The following is a 16,291-nucleotide window of genomic DNA, read 5'->3' as shown; positions in this document are numbered from 1 at the left end:
GGAAATGATTCCTAACTTAAAGGTGCAAGAATAATACAAAAAAATTCCCTGCCAGAATCACCAGTTAACATTTGCCACACTGAGTTTATAGTTCTCTCTTTGTATGTATATACCTAAGTTTTTTTCCAGAAGGATTTAAGTTACTAAGTCACAGACATCATGCCCTTTCCCTCTACACATTCCACTGTGCACTTGCTAATGAAAAGGGCATTCTCTTACATAACCACAGTAATCAAATTCAGAAAACTTAACATGGATACAACACTATTATCTAATCTACAATCCATATTCCAATGTCATGCACTGCCCCAAGAATGTCCTTTACAGTAATGTTTTTTGCTGGTCCCGGATCCAATGTGGGATTGTGTGTTATATTTAGTTGTCACATCTTTTTAGTCCCCTTCAATCCAGAACAGCTCTTCTGCCTCTGTGTTTCAAGACATTGACATTTTTGAGGAGTACAGGCCAGGCAGTTGTGACAGATGGTCCCTCAGTTTGGATTCACCTGATGTTTTCTCGTGATGAAATTCAGGTTGTGCACTGTTGGTAGGGAGGCCTGTCAGAACCATGTTGTGTCCCACACTCTACCCTAATCCTCCGTTCGGCTGCCTCACCCATGCCCTGACGCACTCTGTTTCCAGGACAGAGAGGAGATGGACTGCCTAGCATTGGTTTCCTTTGGCTCTAACCAAACTGCCACCCCACCACCGCCTGAAGACTACCCTTTACCCTGGCCCTGGCCTCCAAGGCCCCCCACACTGAGGCCTCTGTTAGCGTAAGGCCCCCAGCGCAGAGCCCTGCTCCCACCTGCCTGACAGCATGTCTGTAATGCTCCTGGATGCCCTTGGCTGGCAGCTGCCGGCAGCAGCGCAGCAAGTATCGGTAGAGCTGCAGCGGCCTCTGGACCAGCTCTGCCCCCGGCAGTGGGGCCATTCGCAAGACCCTCTGTCCCTGGAAAACACAGAGTATCACTCCTAAGGCATCAAGCCAAGTTCTACACTCAGCCCCGCCCTCAGGCCCCAGTCCCGTGAAGCAGGCTGGACACAGAGCAGAGGCCGGGTTGGCCTCAAGCCCCACCCAAGGAGCCTGCACTCGCTGCCCAGGGCAGGCCCACAAAGACCAAAGGCAAGGGTGGAAGGAGACGCCCAGCCTCCTCCCTGGTGTCATCTTTCTGGAGCCCAACTTGGGATGGTGAAGGAGGAGGCATCCCTGACGGGTAGGCGGAGCAGAAGAGATAAGGCAGGGCTAGAAGGCCCAGAAGGGCAATCCTGAGAAAGCAGCTCTGACTGATGTCAGCCAGGCACATCCTGATGAGGGCACCAGGCAACAGAAGGGAGAAGAACAGACTCCCTTGGGTCTGCGCCTTACTACTCAAAGTATGGTCCAGGACCAGCAAAACTGGCATCCTAGAAGCTCATGGGAATGCAGTCTCAGGTCCCACCCCAGACCTACTAGACCAAACCTGCATATTAACAGGGTGTCCCTGATATCTGCATGCACATTGAGGCTCCAGTAGCACCATTCCAGGGGCCTCTGCATAAAGAACCAGCTGCACACAGTTGCTACGGTGCACCCAGAGCCTGGAACATGATTTCGCTTTGCTGTGTGTTATTAGTAAGAATAACAATGAGCACCTGTTTGTCCTATCACATTCTATGTGATGAGTGCATACATGAGGGAAGTATGCACAAAGAGGTCTGGGAATGTGCCTAGGGTCACACAGCTGTTAGGCAGAGCTGGGATTTGAACACGGGAAGTCTGGCTCCAGACTTTATTGAGGTATAGCTGACACACAACCAAATGTACATATTTAAAGTGTACAACTGAGAGGTTCTAGGGTATGTACACACCTCAGAAACCATCACCATAATCAAGGGACTGAATGTATCCAGCACCCCCAGGTTACCGCACACCTCTTTGTAATCTCGCCCTCCTGCCCTCCCCACTTGCCCGTCCCCAAGCAACTGCTCTGCTTTCTGTCACTATATATGCGTTTGCATTTTCTAGAGTTTTGTGTAAGTGGAATTATACAGCATGCTCTCCTGGTCTGCAACGCCTGTATTCTTAACTCTGTATCAAGGCTCTCTCCAAAGAACTCACACCTCTAGCCTGATCTCTTTTTCTTCTTTTTAAGGAAACTATGACAATATAGATTGTTTTCGATATTGATTCTAGAACACATGGACTTGCTTAGCTTTCATTAAGTGCCCTAATGTGTGCTCACTGCCCTACCAGCCCCACCTAAAACTCCTGTCTGGAGCCTGCCTGGTGTCCCTGCCCCAGCCTGTCGCTCGCCTCCTCCATACTGACTGACACTGAATGAGCTCTATAACCAATGTCCTGGACACATCCATACCAACTTCTCCCAGATCCCCCAAACCATCAAGTATGTCACCTCTGGTGCCTGTGCACATGCGGCTCCCTAACCTCGTGGAGCTCCCTTCCCCACCTCTTATGTGGGGAAGCTCATTCATCCATCCAAGTCCAGCTCAATGGATTTCCTCCAGGAGCCCCATCCTGATTGTCCCTCCCTGGGGACAAAGGGAATCACTCTGTGGGGCTGCAGTGCCTGATTTGTGGCGCAACAACGACTCCCCCCACACCACCAGGGTCTCATCTGCTGAGCTTGGTCTCACATGCTCTCCTTGGCTGAGCACGTCCCGCAGTGGGCCCCACTCCCTGCCTGCTCACGGAACTGCATTAATCTATTACCTCCTCTACAGACTTCCCCTCTAAGAAGCCCTATGTTCCAGAAGAAGGAGCTAAAAGAGATTTAGTGACTGGCCTTAATTTTAAGGAACATAAAAGAAAGACAACTCCTCTGCCCCCCACCCCACCTCACCCCCCGCAATAAAAGAAAGAACCAGAACACCAAATCTATTGGGTGCCCTTAAACTAAGAAAGGAAACGTATGAAGTAAGTGGTTTCAGAGGCTTCTTCATTCTATTTCCGACACATTATCTTCCTGGCAACAATAAATGTGTCTCCACAGCTAAGCTAGCCAATTCCTCCTGGTTCTCCGGGCTCTAATCTGACACTGGTGTGGAGAGGTGGTTGTCCGCCTCCTCATCTAGTCTCCTCTCTGGTAACAGCCCTAACGTGCGATTTGGGGTAAACACCTTCCAAGCCCTCAGCCCCCAAGGGCTGAGTGGGACTCCACCCCCGACCTGACCAATCAGAGCCCAGCATTCACACGGGTACAGGGATTGCTGCAGAGATGGACACATGACAAAAGCTGGGCTGATCAGAGTAAATCTCAACACCGCCACAGAACTGGCCAAAAGGACTCCAGCTCCTTCGCACTAAACTTGAGGCTGAGAGGATCTGTCGCAGTGAAGCCCTTTTGCCTCCTCTTGCAGCCTGGGGCCACAGCCACAGAGCAGACGGCAGAGCTGAGACCCTGAGAGAAACCAAGCCCAAAGGATTCACCTGAGCCCTAAAACCACCTACCTGAAGGCAGTTTCAAATCTTCCCTGAGGAGCTTCTGACGGTTCCAGCTCTTAAGGAAGAGTTTGAAAAGGACAGGGCTCCTCACGTTCCTCCTGCTATGAATCACCACTTTGCCAGTCTGACTAGCCACTCGTTCACAGACAGTGGGAACACCACAGAATGGTGGCCAAGACTTCAAGGGCAACCACGGAGAACATACCACCAAAGCCCCCAACCTGATGGGCAGACTCCCTTGGCAGGTTTTCCCAAACTATATAAAGTAGTAATCAAATATTGTAAAATGCTAGTCGTGGAACAGATGGTCACCATCTGGAGTCCTCAAAATTAACATTTGGAAGGAGCACAACTTTGTTTCCTTGCTTAAAAACCCCAAGCAATACTTAGTAACCAACCCAGCAAGTATGGGCGGCAGATTATTTTCAGCTCAATTATAATACTTAGTCATTCTCAGTAATAACTAGTAGAGAATACATGTGTGGGTCCACTTAGTGGAACTAAACCTAAAAGTGCTTTAATTTAATTTAAAGCGTGGGTTTGCCATTATTTAAGGGGCAATGACCCTCACAGCATCCTTGGTAAGGCTGGAGTCAAACCCTTTAGCCCTAGCAATGCTTGCTTTGCTTAGCCTGCCCGCCAGCCCCCTGCCTCTGTGATGGCACCTCCCTCTTCCCAGGCAATCCAGACTCCTCCTTCTCCCTCAAGCCCCATGCCTTTGGTTTTAAATCCCATCAAATTCTACTTCTGTATGGCCTCTCAGATTTGCACACACACACACACACACCCCACTCCACTGCACACCCCGATTCAGACCTGTCACTGGGACAACTGCAACAGTCTCCCTGTTTTCTAAACCACTTCCCTACAATCTATTCTCCACTCAACAGCCTGAATCTTTCCAAAACACCTGTCCCTTCCGAAGGCCCCTGCTATCCACTCCTACCCCTCGTCATTCATGGCAACTTTTCCCAAAATGTGGGACAAATACCTAAAATAATTTTAAGAATTAAATGGACCACCTGTAGTCCCAGCTGCTCGGGAGGCTGAGGCAAGAGAATCGCGTAAGCCCAAGAGTTGGAGGTTGCTGTGAGCCGTGTGACGCCACGGCACTCTACCCGAGGGCAGTACAGTGAGACTCTGTCTCTACAAAAAGAATTAAATGGACCAACATCTTATGATTAATAATTTTATGTTTATATTCATGTGCAATGAAAACATGAAGTACCCATGTTTTCACAGTTTTTAAGCGTTTTTTTAAATGGGTATAAAATTTATTTTTTCAGTGTATCAAACAATCCACTTGAAATGAGGGCATGGCAAAATCATGAAAAGTGGCAGGAAGTGCAGAAAGTATAGTCTACAGAATGAAACCCAGACTCCTTCCCACTGCCCACAAGGCCCCTCTTGATCTGGCCCCTGCCTACCCTTTACCTGCACCTCTTACCCTCCAGCCCCGTGAGGCACACTAAGCCCTGAATAGCATCCTCTGTGACCGCCCTTGTTGTGCTAGCCTGTTATGGTCTCAACATTGGGACAGAATGTCCAGCATGTAGCAGATGTATTAGTCAGGCTTCTCTAAAGAAAATGAACAAAAAGAAGGGCATATGTGTGTGAGACTTATTATAAGGAACTGGCCTGTGCAATAATGGAGGCCAGCAAATCTAACATCTGCAGACCCAAGGTCTCAGTTTGAGTATAAGGGCTGGAAGCTGCATACAGCCAGATAGAGCCAATGTCCCAGTTTGAAGGCAGTCAGCAAGAGCATTCTGTCTTACTCAGGGAAAGCTCAGTTTTCATTCTATTCAGGCCTTCAGTGGATTGGAGGAGGTCCATCCACACTGTAGAGGGCAATCTACTTTACTTAGTCTACCAATTTAATGGTAGTCTCATCAAAAGTACCCTTGCAGAAACACCCAGGATAATGTTTGAGCAAATATCTGGGCATCCCATAGTCCAGTCAAGTTGACACATAAAATTTATCATTGCAATAGATGTTTAATATCTGTTTGTTGAACAATCCTTCACCTTCTGCCTCCAGTGTCCCCGCTCTGCTGCCTGCAGATCTCCTGACTCTTCAACACTCAGGTCTGTGCTCTGGCACCTTCTCCTAGAGGTCCTCACTGACCCAGCACCCTGCTACCAGGCTTAGCCCTCATTGCTCTGCATTACTATAGGTTAGGCTTCTAGTTCAGGCGCTTACCCGATTACTAGAAGGGCATCCACCTGCCCTCAGATCCCCACCAGCCATCTTCCACATAGTGGTCACAGTGCTTTTTCAACCTCCCACTGAAATCTTCCCATAACTGGATATTAAATGATACTGTGAATTATTATTAATTAATTGTCTTGGGTATAATACTGATGATGTGGTTATGAAGGAGAGTGCCTTTATCCTTCACTAGGAGATGCTAGTGAAGTATTTAGACATGATACAGCATCAGGTCTGCAACTTAGTTACAAACAGTTCAGTAACAGATAACCAAAAGAAGAGACTGAGTAAGATAGATAAAGAAATGTGATGACATGTTAACACTATATTTAGATGGCAGACACTAAAGGTGAACACTGTGCTATTATCTAACGTCTATATACAGCAGAACCTCCATAGTTGACCACCTCCTTAAGCTGAAAATTCATAGGCCAGACATGCACCACATGTACTCAATGGAAGGTCCTTATGTTGATCACTTCCATATACTGACCAATTTGTTACAGTCCCTTGGGTGGTCAACCTTACAGAAGGTCTACTGCATTTTGAAACTTTTCACAACGAACAGTTCTCTCACCTGGTGGAGAGTCATCCAGCTTTCCCCCATCATATGCTCCCCTGTGGCAGAGAACTCACGAGCACTCCATTTTCACCCTGCTCAAGCTGCTGGAAAGTCTATCTGGGTCTGAGTTGAACACTACCACTGTAAATACTACTCTTAGTCTGAGCTCTGCCCTTGGAAGCTAGTCTTCTCTAACCCACCCCCAAGTTCACCTTTTCATTATTCAGTCAACTATCCCAGCCTACCTCTCTACCACACACCATCCCTTTTCCAATGTAAGCATCCTGCAAATGCTATCATCTCCTAAAACTTTTCCCTCCTTGGGACATACATAGCTCATTACTGATATTAATTTCAAACATACTTCCCAATGGGAAAACAATAGTTATATAAACCAGCTCCACCAAGCAGTGGCCCGATCACTTCCTTTGACCTCAGAATTCAAGGAATGTTCTCAAACTACATTCTCTGCTTGGGCCCTCATGTGGCCCTGGTGTTTGGCTCAGAGGCACCTTTCTTCCATGAGCTATTCTTTTTTATTTTTTGGAGGGTGACAGAGTCTTACCATGTTGCCCTTGGTAGAGTGCCATGGCATCACAGCTCACAGCTATCTCAAACTCTTGGGCTTCTGTGATTCTCTTGCCTCAGCCTCCCAAGTAGCTGGGACTACAGGTGCCTGCCACAATGCCCAGCTATTTTTTGATTGTAGTTGTCATTATTTTTTGGCAGGTCCGGGCTGGGTTCGAATCCAACAGCTCTGGTGTGTGTGGCTGGCACCCAAGCCACTGCACTATAGGCACCGAGCCTTCCATGAGCTATTCTTAACTCTGTTTTTCTATCTTGTGTTTTATGAGTTTAGTCCAGTCACAATCTGCCACAATCTTTGGGGTGTCTGACTCTGTTATCCAACTCAACTCATCATAACAAGAGCATAGAAACAATCACATATCACGTACAAATGGGGGACACAAAGAGAAAGAAATTAACTCTTTTTGTTGTAATCATCAGTCACCCATGCAGCATCATTCAGAGCATCCAGCATGTGTACAATTCTGGACTTGGCCCTAGGGCCACAGAGATGAACAGTCTGCTGTACCTGGCTCTCTGACCCAGAACTTTCTGCTAAGCTCACAGCATGTCCTCCTACCTACCATTCAGGGAGTGAATGCACAGGCAAATTTATGAAAGCTTTTCATGTTATCTCACTTCAACCTTACAACAATATTATAGGGTTGGTATCATTAGCCTCATTTTATAGAGGAAGAATTTGAGATTCTGAGAGGTTAAGTAACTTGCCAGAAATCATATGGCTAGTTAAGCGGTAAGGAATCAAATGTAGATCTATTTCATTCCAAAGCTCATGCCCTTATTTGCTTCATGACACTACCTGCCCATCTCCATATCCAAGCCAATCATAAAAATGTGCTGATAGGATCAGGGCTAAGGAGCCCACAAAAGAACTCTCTGAGGGCTTGTGCAGGACCAAGTTGAAGAGTTTATAAAAGGACTTGACTTTACTATTATCCAGTACTTTTCAATCTTCTCTACAAAACCTTTTGAACCACAAGGACATCATCTGTAGCTTCCCCTTGCATATAGATGGGGGCGGGGGGTCACCAGGGGCTGACATCAACTACACAGATTAAGGAAAGGGCAGCTAAGAAACGCTTAACAAAAAGCTTCTACAAAATCCAAAAGAGAATAGGACAGAATAAAGGAAAAGAGAGAAAATAAAGCTACAAAGGAAATTTCCTGGGAGCCAAGTGGGAGTGCTGGTACAGGTGCTGAGAAAGAGGCCTACAGTACCATTTAACCCTGATGTCCTTTTCCCCAACCTATGTCTCGACATAGGGTACCTAAAAATAAATGGAAAAAAGTCATATATTAAAAAAAGACAGAATGGAACTGCAGAAAATAGACAGAAATTATACCCTATTGAGCACTGATACAAGCTAAATTAAGCCAGCACAGGCCATTTTTTAAATATGCAATTACTCTTCTTGACAGGGAAAGGTGAAAAATAGGAATGGAGTGGTTCTGCTTCCTGCCCCGTCTACTCCAGGGCTCCATCTTGCACATATATGCTCACCCAAGCTAGAACCAGGGCAGGTTTCTGCCTTCTCTAGCCCCTCTACCACACCATCAAGGTTCTAACGTCCCCCTTCCTCCAAGCTCCCTTTATCCCCAAAGGCACTAGGCTCCCAGCTCTGCATCCAGGCCTTGCTTGGACTCCCCCAATACCTTGTTAGTCTCTCTCCTTCCAGTCCAGTCCACATAGCACTACCTAAGGGCACTTCCTAAAAAGTACACCCTGTCCCTCCTCTTCCCCAAAACCTCTGTGGGAAGTTCTTCACCCATGGCCTTCTGAAATCTGTTCCAACTTATCCATCTCACCTACTGCCATTCTTCTCACATTTCCTGCATTTTAGCCACAGACTGAACTTGGAGGTTAAATTCATGGTCTTTGGGATTAAAGAGTCTAGATTCGAATCCTGGCTCCATCACTTGTGAGCTGTGACTTGTGCACTTGTGACTCCCAGGAGGCAATTAACATGGATTATACACCTACCAGGCTTCAAACACTGGGCTGGGAACTCCGCAGGGACTATCTAATCTACAACTCCATTACCACTGCCACTTTACAGAGGAAGAAAGCAGAGACTTAAGGTCACACAGAATTAGAGCCACGGATTGGCTTCATACCCAGGTACAAAATTCAAAACTCCTGCTTTCTCCACACAGCCAGGGCTCATCTGAGATGATCCCTGAGCGGAAGGCTCCGGGTTTATGCTTTTCCTCTTACATTCCTCCTTCTGGCCCCTTACTGACCATCACATCCTTGACCCCTTCCCCAGTACCCACATGACTCCCTTCCCTCCCTCACCTCATATCTAAGTCTCACTCAAAAGGACATCTCTGACCACACTACAATCCCTTCTTTCTTCATGATACTGTTCACTAAACAGATTTAGCTGTTTCTATCTGTATTCACCCACTGGAATGGAAGCTCCATGTAAGGAGGGAGTCTATTTTGTTCATGATTGTATCCCTAGTATAGCATAGCACCTGACACATGGGTGTGCATGTGTCTAAGAGATGAAATAACCCCACGGAACTCATATACTAATAGAAAATAATAAAAACCAATTATTCAATTATAATACAATAGTACAAAGTGGAATTCAGTTCCCTGAGAGAATGGTTCGTGGGGTACCTCACCTGGTCAAGAGTCCCAAGTTTCTTGAGAGAGGGGCATTAAATCTGAGGACTGAAGGACAACTAGAACTTGGAGGGGTGGTGAACAGAAAAAGCAGCTTGCAGCCAGCATCAAGGCCTAGGGGAGGAAAGGAGTTTCAGGCCCGCCCTAGCCCAGGGAGAGAAACCAAGAACAAAGAAGATTCTGTCCAAGGCCAGGTCAGATCCAGGAGGGTCTGGTCAGGTGGTGGTGAGGAGTTAAGATGAGTGTGAAGGTCCAGCAGCTGATGAAAGGATAAATGAAATGTGGTGCAGACAATGGAACAATATTCTGCAATATAAAAAAATGAAGTACTAGGGCGGCGCCTGTGGCTCAGTCGGTAAGGCGCCGGCCCCATATACCGAGGGTGGCGGGTTCAAACCCGGCCCCGGCTGAACTGCAACCAAAAAATAGTCGGGCATTGAGGCGGGCGCCTGTAGTCCCAGCTACTCGGGAGACTGAGGCAGGAGAATCGCCTAAGCCCAGGAGTTGGAGGTTGCTGTGAGCTGTGTGAGGCCACGGCACTCTACCGAGGGCCATAAAGTGAGACTCTGTCTCTACAAAAAAACAAACAAACAAAAAATGAAGTGCTGACACGTGCTCCCACCTGGGTGAACCCTGAAGACATCAGGTACAGTGAATGAAGCCAGTCACGAGAGGCTGCATAGGTATGATTCCATTTATGAGAAATATCTAGAAAAGGCAAATCTATACAGAGACAGAAGATCAGCGGTTGCCTAGGGCAGGGGGGAATGGGAAGAGATGGAGGGGTGAGAGCTAAAGGAGGTGTTTCTTTTTGAAAAGGTTCTAAAATTGATTACGGTAATGATGCCCAACACTGTGAACATACTAAAAAGACATTGAATTGTGCGCTTTAAATAGGTGAATTGTATATTATGCAAATTACATCTCAACAAATCTGATTTTTAAAACAGCAGCAGCAAAAAGGATTAATCCTAAGAGCTAAAGGGGTTTGGCTACGGAGGGACTTGCCCCGTTATTAAGAAGCATAAGTCAAAATGTTAAGGTTACTCAGGCTTATGGGCTTCCCCAAAGAGGGACATAAAGGGGACACGTCTCTTTTAAAAATGGACAAACTGAGGCTGACGCCGCAGCACCGCAGTAGTGGCCCGGAGACCCCTGGGCGGCCTGCAGCGCCCACCCCGTCGCGAAGCAGGCCTACCCTGCTCCTCCGAGGCAGCCCAGCAAGGCCTGAGACCAGCCGAGCCGCCCCCTCAGTGCACGAGGCTCTCCGGGGACGCGAGAGCGCACGAGGAGGACAAAGGGGAGGTGCCCCTAGGCCTCGCACGGGTCGGAGGACGCCCGCGGCCTCCACATCCCTGGCCCGCCCCCGCCACCCCGCGTGGCTCCGACCGCGGCTGCCCCCGCACCCCCGCCCTCGGCCTGCGCGGCGCGGCTCACCCGCCTCCACTGGGGACGCCAGCCCCGGACGCCGCGGCCACGGCGGCGACGAGTGCGCCTGCGCCCCCGGAGCGGCGCAGCCCCGCCCCCCCGCCTGGCGACCGTGGCCGAGCGCCCTCTGCCGGCCGCTCACGGAACTAGGGGTCCTACTGGGTGCCGGCTCCTCGATCCCACCCCGCCCAATGAAAAGAGCAACCTGGCGCCAACTACCAGCCTTCTTTACCTCCAGCGCCCACGCTTCCTTCGGTCTGTTACTCTGTTGCTACCCCGGACCTCAGCCCTGAAGACAAGTTCTCCCCCATGATCCTGACTGTGGTTGTGCTAAAATATTAGGAGCGTTCCAGACCTGTGAAAAGGTCTGCTGGAGGACTTTTCCTAAACCTCTCATGTTGATGACAAGAATTGTGTTTGGATAGGAGTCTGCGTCTTGAATCATTTCATGTTCGGTCCCTTAACACCTGTCAAAAGAATAAATATGACAGTAATAGGCATGCTTCTTTTCAGATCCATCTATGATTATAATTGAGGGAAAGAATACAGAATTTAAACTTGGAGCTACTGCCAGTATCATTTTTTGAAAATGAAATAATGCTGTTTTATTAAATAGGCTCTCCCTGCTCGCTAATGTTTAAAGCTAAAGTGCTTCTCTGAATTGATTTAAATACAAGTTTTATATCCTGAAAGAAATAAAGATGAGTCATTATCTTAAGATAAACCCCCTGTTCAATGATGCTGAGCTGATGTCTGAAAGGGAGTTAGGTTGTTAGTGGATAATATCGCTTCTGTTCACGGCTCTCTTCTCTAGGGCTTTTTAAACCTATTTGTAACAAAAAGGCTGATTTCCTTACACAGATTCCATGGGTAGCTGATTTAACAGGACAACTTCTTGTCATTTTTCATTTTTTTCTTTTTCTTTCATCATCTTTTTTCTTTTTTAAGGAAAACATTGCTCCCTGGCGGCACCTGGAAATCTATTTTTCTCCTCTTAGGATAAGAGAAGCAGGGGAGATTTCTTAAGTATTTTTTAGGCTTTTCCCTCTTTCATTTTTTCTTAACTTCCTTTTTAGACTTTTCCTTCTTCTTTTTTTCTTTTTCTTTTTTTTTAGACTGCCTCTAAATGGGGGAGGAGGCGAGGATGAAGGGTTGTGTCCCTTGAAATATTCAGATAATTGCCTCCATTTATTTTCAATATGTAGACTTGGACCGATATATCTGAAAGATATGATTGTGCCCTTATAAATCAACCCTCTTATTTACACGTGCATAATCGAGGGCACATCATTAGCGCAGACCCAATCAATAAATCAGTAAGCTTTAAAAGCGCTTATTAGGAACGGAAGTAACATCATCCACTCTGACGTTCGGCCTTAGAATCACTTAAAATTTTTAAGAAATTTCACAGTCCGCTCTCTAGTCCCATCTCCCTTTTGTTCCTAGATCACTGTGCTCCTGCATCAGAAACATCGGTCTAATACCTAGATCTCATAAAATATTCAAGATGCAAGCTGTTCACTTTACCTCCGAAAGGCTCCACCTTCAGAATCACTTGTGCCTCTTTTGTCTTTACAAATAGACAAGATTTTACCTTTCACAAAAATTCCTTACAAATGTGCAAGCACCGAGGAGAAAGAAATAACCCAAAGCAGAAGAGATGTGAATAACAATCTCCAGGGTTTTTTTTCCGAGTCCTGATGGAAACCTAGATTTAAAAATATTTGAACTTGATCCTTTTAACTTGGTAACAACCTTAGGTTCTTAACAACTTTAGTAGTAAAACTAAAGCATTTTTACCAGTCCAAATATTCCCCCAAAAGACACCAGACCCATAATCTAATGAAAACCCAACCATTCTTACCACGTCATTTTTATTTACGGTGAAATTTTAGGAAATGAACACCCTCATGTCAAACAGTGCACAATATTCACCAATAAACAGAGTCGGAAGACTTGTTAACTTGAGAAATTTGTCACCCAAGAGTTGGCTGTCTAGGGCACATGTTCTCACAAGGGAGTTTATTGATTCCCCTAAGAAATAGATCACCACATTCTCTTGATTTTGATGTCATTTAGCACGAGCAACTGCGGGTTTATAACCAATATTTGTAGGGAAAGACCTGAGAAGTCCTGATAATTCCACTTTAAACCTGCGTTTAGGGAGCAGCGCCTGTGGCTCAAGGAGTAGGGCGCCGGTCCCATATGCTGGAGGTGGTGGGTTCAAACCCAGCCCCGGCCAAAAAAAAAAACAAAAAAAACCTGCCTTTAGATCTCAAAGAGAAATGATACATTTGTATCCTCTGATTAAATCAGGTTATTGTCTCAAAGGTTGACCATGTAAATCATTCAAATTAATTCATTAGTGTACAAGAGATTTAATAAGCATAATAAACACTTTGAAGAAAATACTTAGGACCCTCAGTCTGCCCCCTTGCTCTGGCTCCCCATTATCTCAGATTTCCCTGAGAGGTACCACATTGTTCTCTTCTATTCAAAATATGCAAAGTTGCTATTTACCAGTTTGCAATTTGCATGTCTCAAATCCTGCCAGAACACAGGATAAGCAGCATGGGGTGATGAGTGAATGCGCCAGAAGAGGACACCAGGGCAAGAATGGAAAACCCCATGAACTGATAGCTCTTCTCCACTCCAAGGTGTTACTTGAGATTTGTTAAGACAATGAAAATATTGGATATAAAGGTTATGCAAAAATCTCAGACTTCTATTATCTTTTTTCTTTAATAACTAGGTGGCAGAAGGGGATGAGCAAGGATTTTGAGACTTTTACATAAAGAAATACAAGAGGGGAAAGGGTACAATTGTGACTATAATGTATACTGGAGAATAATTTACTGATTGGGTTTTAGCCCCTTCCTTGTCCTCTGTCTTGTGTTCCTTTCTGCAGTGCCATAAATTTAAATTTGCTGGCTGGGGTATTTGTAGTCTATTAATATATTTCCCGCGCCTTCTGTACTAATTTATTTACAGTGATCACATGTGAGACCACATTGGTGATCAGAGGCATGTCATCTCTGAATACGTGTCTCCACTTTTTCATCTCTTGAAAGATGAAAAGTTCGATGTCTCACGATTTCAAATTGTAAATAACATACACACACACAATTTTTTACATAAATTACCTTTGGAATGGAATTTCCTTTCTCATAAGAAGCACAGATGCACGCTGGATGTGCCTATGGCAATATTACCAAAGGAGTGAATGTATTTAGGAACATTTTTCTTTTTTGCCTTTTGATGGCGTTTGACTAAAGATCCACTTTGAATCACCTTCTTCACAAAGCATAATTCTGTGCCCAATGACCACATCTGCAGTGTCTTGAGATGGTCAGAGATAAGATTCAAATGTCACACTTAAAAGAAGTGGAGACCATAGAAATAATCAACTTTACTAAACAGGATTATTTGAAGGAGGAAGAGGGGAAGGAGGGGGAAGAAGGAGGGAGGGAAAAGGAGGGAAGTGGAGAATGAAAAAAAGTAGGACTTTATCCTGTTAATGCTGTACCCAAGAGAAAGGGCTGCTGGAGTTAAGTGCACCAGCCCAGAAAAAAGGGGCAATATTAATTAATGAAGGTAAACCATTATTCACCTTGGTCAGGAAATAGGGTGTTCTGGTCAATCAAATATGTAGTTAATAGTTACCTTCCACTTCAGCAAACATCTGGTGAGACTCCTGCATGAGCAAACTGAGTGGCCTCTGAAATCTGTCCTTCCCATAGGGGCTCTCCTGTTCTTTTCCGCTTTTTGTTAGAGGCAGGTCTAATCTTGTCACTGACCAGCTGTAACTCTTTTTAATGGCTTCGCAGTGTTCTCTGAATACATAAGCCACATCCTACAAGACCTACAGGCTTTGGCCTCTTTAAGCTTCACTCTACGTCGCTGGTCCACTGCGGAGGCCACAGAGGCTTTCAGATGCTCAAATGCATCATGTCCCTTCCACCATGCTCCTCCTGTAAATCCTAACTCACAGATCTCTCCCCTGGCTTCCTGACATTCCCACCTCATCCTGAGGCAGATTCCCGCCACACCCCAGACACCTGGGATGGGGAACCTACAGCCTTAAAGCCACATGCAGCCTTTTAAATCCAAATTTTAGTGGGGAGGTTAGGGTGGAGGGAGGGTAGTGGGTGGGGCCACACCTACTGTGCATCTTAGAATGGGTACAGGCAAAACTTACTAAAGGCAGAATACAAATGTCTACATACAATAACTAAGAAAATGCCATGAAGGCTATGTTGAACAGTTTGATGAGAATATTTCAGATTGTATATGAAACCAGCACATTATACCCCTTGATTGCACTAATGTACACAGCTATGATTTAACAGTAAAAAAATTAATTAATTAATTAAAAATAAGAATAATAAATAAATCCAAATTTTACAGAACAAAACCTTTATTTTATTAATACTTTTTTTATATTTTATATTTTTGTTTTAATATGAATGTATTAAAAATATCAAAGAATAAAATAAGTTTCAACAAAATAATGCACCCAGATTGACCAGCACGATTAGAACATTAGTAAGCCATAAGGGCTAAATTAATTTAGTTCTAAATTAAGCCATGAGGCTGGTTGGTGAGAGTTTATGGGGGTTGAGTATGCCAGTACTTTATCAGCTTTTGACACTGTGTTTCTGTTTGAAGTGGAATTTGTAAATAGTTGCACAACTCAACAGTATTTTTTAGTTCTGCCTACTAAGTGGCCCATTATGACAAAGAAGATTAAGACAATGTTGAAGGAAGAAAACGGATCTTTTAATGAAGAATGGAAATTGTAATTGTTTCTGCTAAAGATAAGGTGATTTGCTTGCTTTGTGATACTGCAACATCAACATTAAAGAAATTCAGTGAGGCCAGCGCAATGGTTCATTCCTGTAATCCTAAATCTCTGGAAGGCCAAAGCGGGTGCATTGCTTGAGCTCAGGAGTTCAAGACCAGTCGGAGCAAGAGTGAGACCCTGTCTCTACTAAAAATAGAAAAACTAGCTGGGCATTGTGGTGGGTACCTGTAGTCCCAGGTACTCAAGAGACTGAGACAAGAAGATCTCTTGAGCCCAAGAGTTTGAGGTTGCTCTGAGCTAGGATGCTACAGGGAGACAAAGTGAGACTCTGTCTCTAAATAAATAAAATAAAGAAATTCAGTGCTCATCAGCATTAGAACACTCATAAGAACCACAATATTTTAAGTCAGAGAGGTGCCAAAGATTGTACTGTAGAAATTAAAAGCTGAAAAGCAAAAGCAAAGGCAATTCTTTCAAGCATCAATAAGACCTGGAAATAATGCCACTGAATACAATTTATAAAGTACCTTATTTGCTTGGAGCAAAAGGGAAGCCATTAAGTGATATTGAAATTGTGAAAGAATGTTGAAGTTGTAAAATGCTTAGACCCCAATAACATTT

The 16,291-nt window shown here is 45.2% G+C and overlaps 1 protein-coding gene across 5 annotated transcripts in view; it reads right to left on the bottom strand.

The window, feature by feature from the left end:
• Positions 1–16,291, bottom strand: part of LYRM9 (LYR motif containing 9) — a 44,478-nt gene that overhangs the window by 5,949 nt on the left and 22,238 nt on the right. For 2 of the 5 annotated variants that reach the window (XM_053570118.1, XM_053570119.1), the window contains exon 2: positions 808–951. In XM_053570118.1, coding sequence (XP_053426093.1) covers positions 808–933 — 126 coding nt within the window. In that variant the 5' untranslated portion in view covers positions 934–951. Of the gene's footprint in view, positions 1–807; positions 5,051–8,024; positions 8,075–10,875; positions 10,961–16,291 lie in introns of those variants that run through there. The other 3 variants (XM_053570117.1, XM_053570116.1, XM_053570115.1) reach the window with 3 other exon arrangements.

Source organism: Nycticebus coucang, chromosome 18 (genome assembly GCF_027406575.1).
Source record: "Nycticebus coucang isolate mNycCou1 chromosome 18, mNycCou1.pri, whole genome shotgun sequence".
NCBI classification, from domain to species: Eukaryota; Metazoa; Chordata; class Mammalia; order Primates; family Lorisidae; genus Nycticebus; species Nycticebus coucang.
The sequence above is the reverse complement of the archived record's forward strand: the minus strand, read 5'-3'. Positions and strand labels throughout refer to the sequence as shown.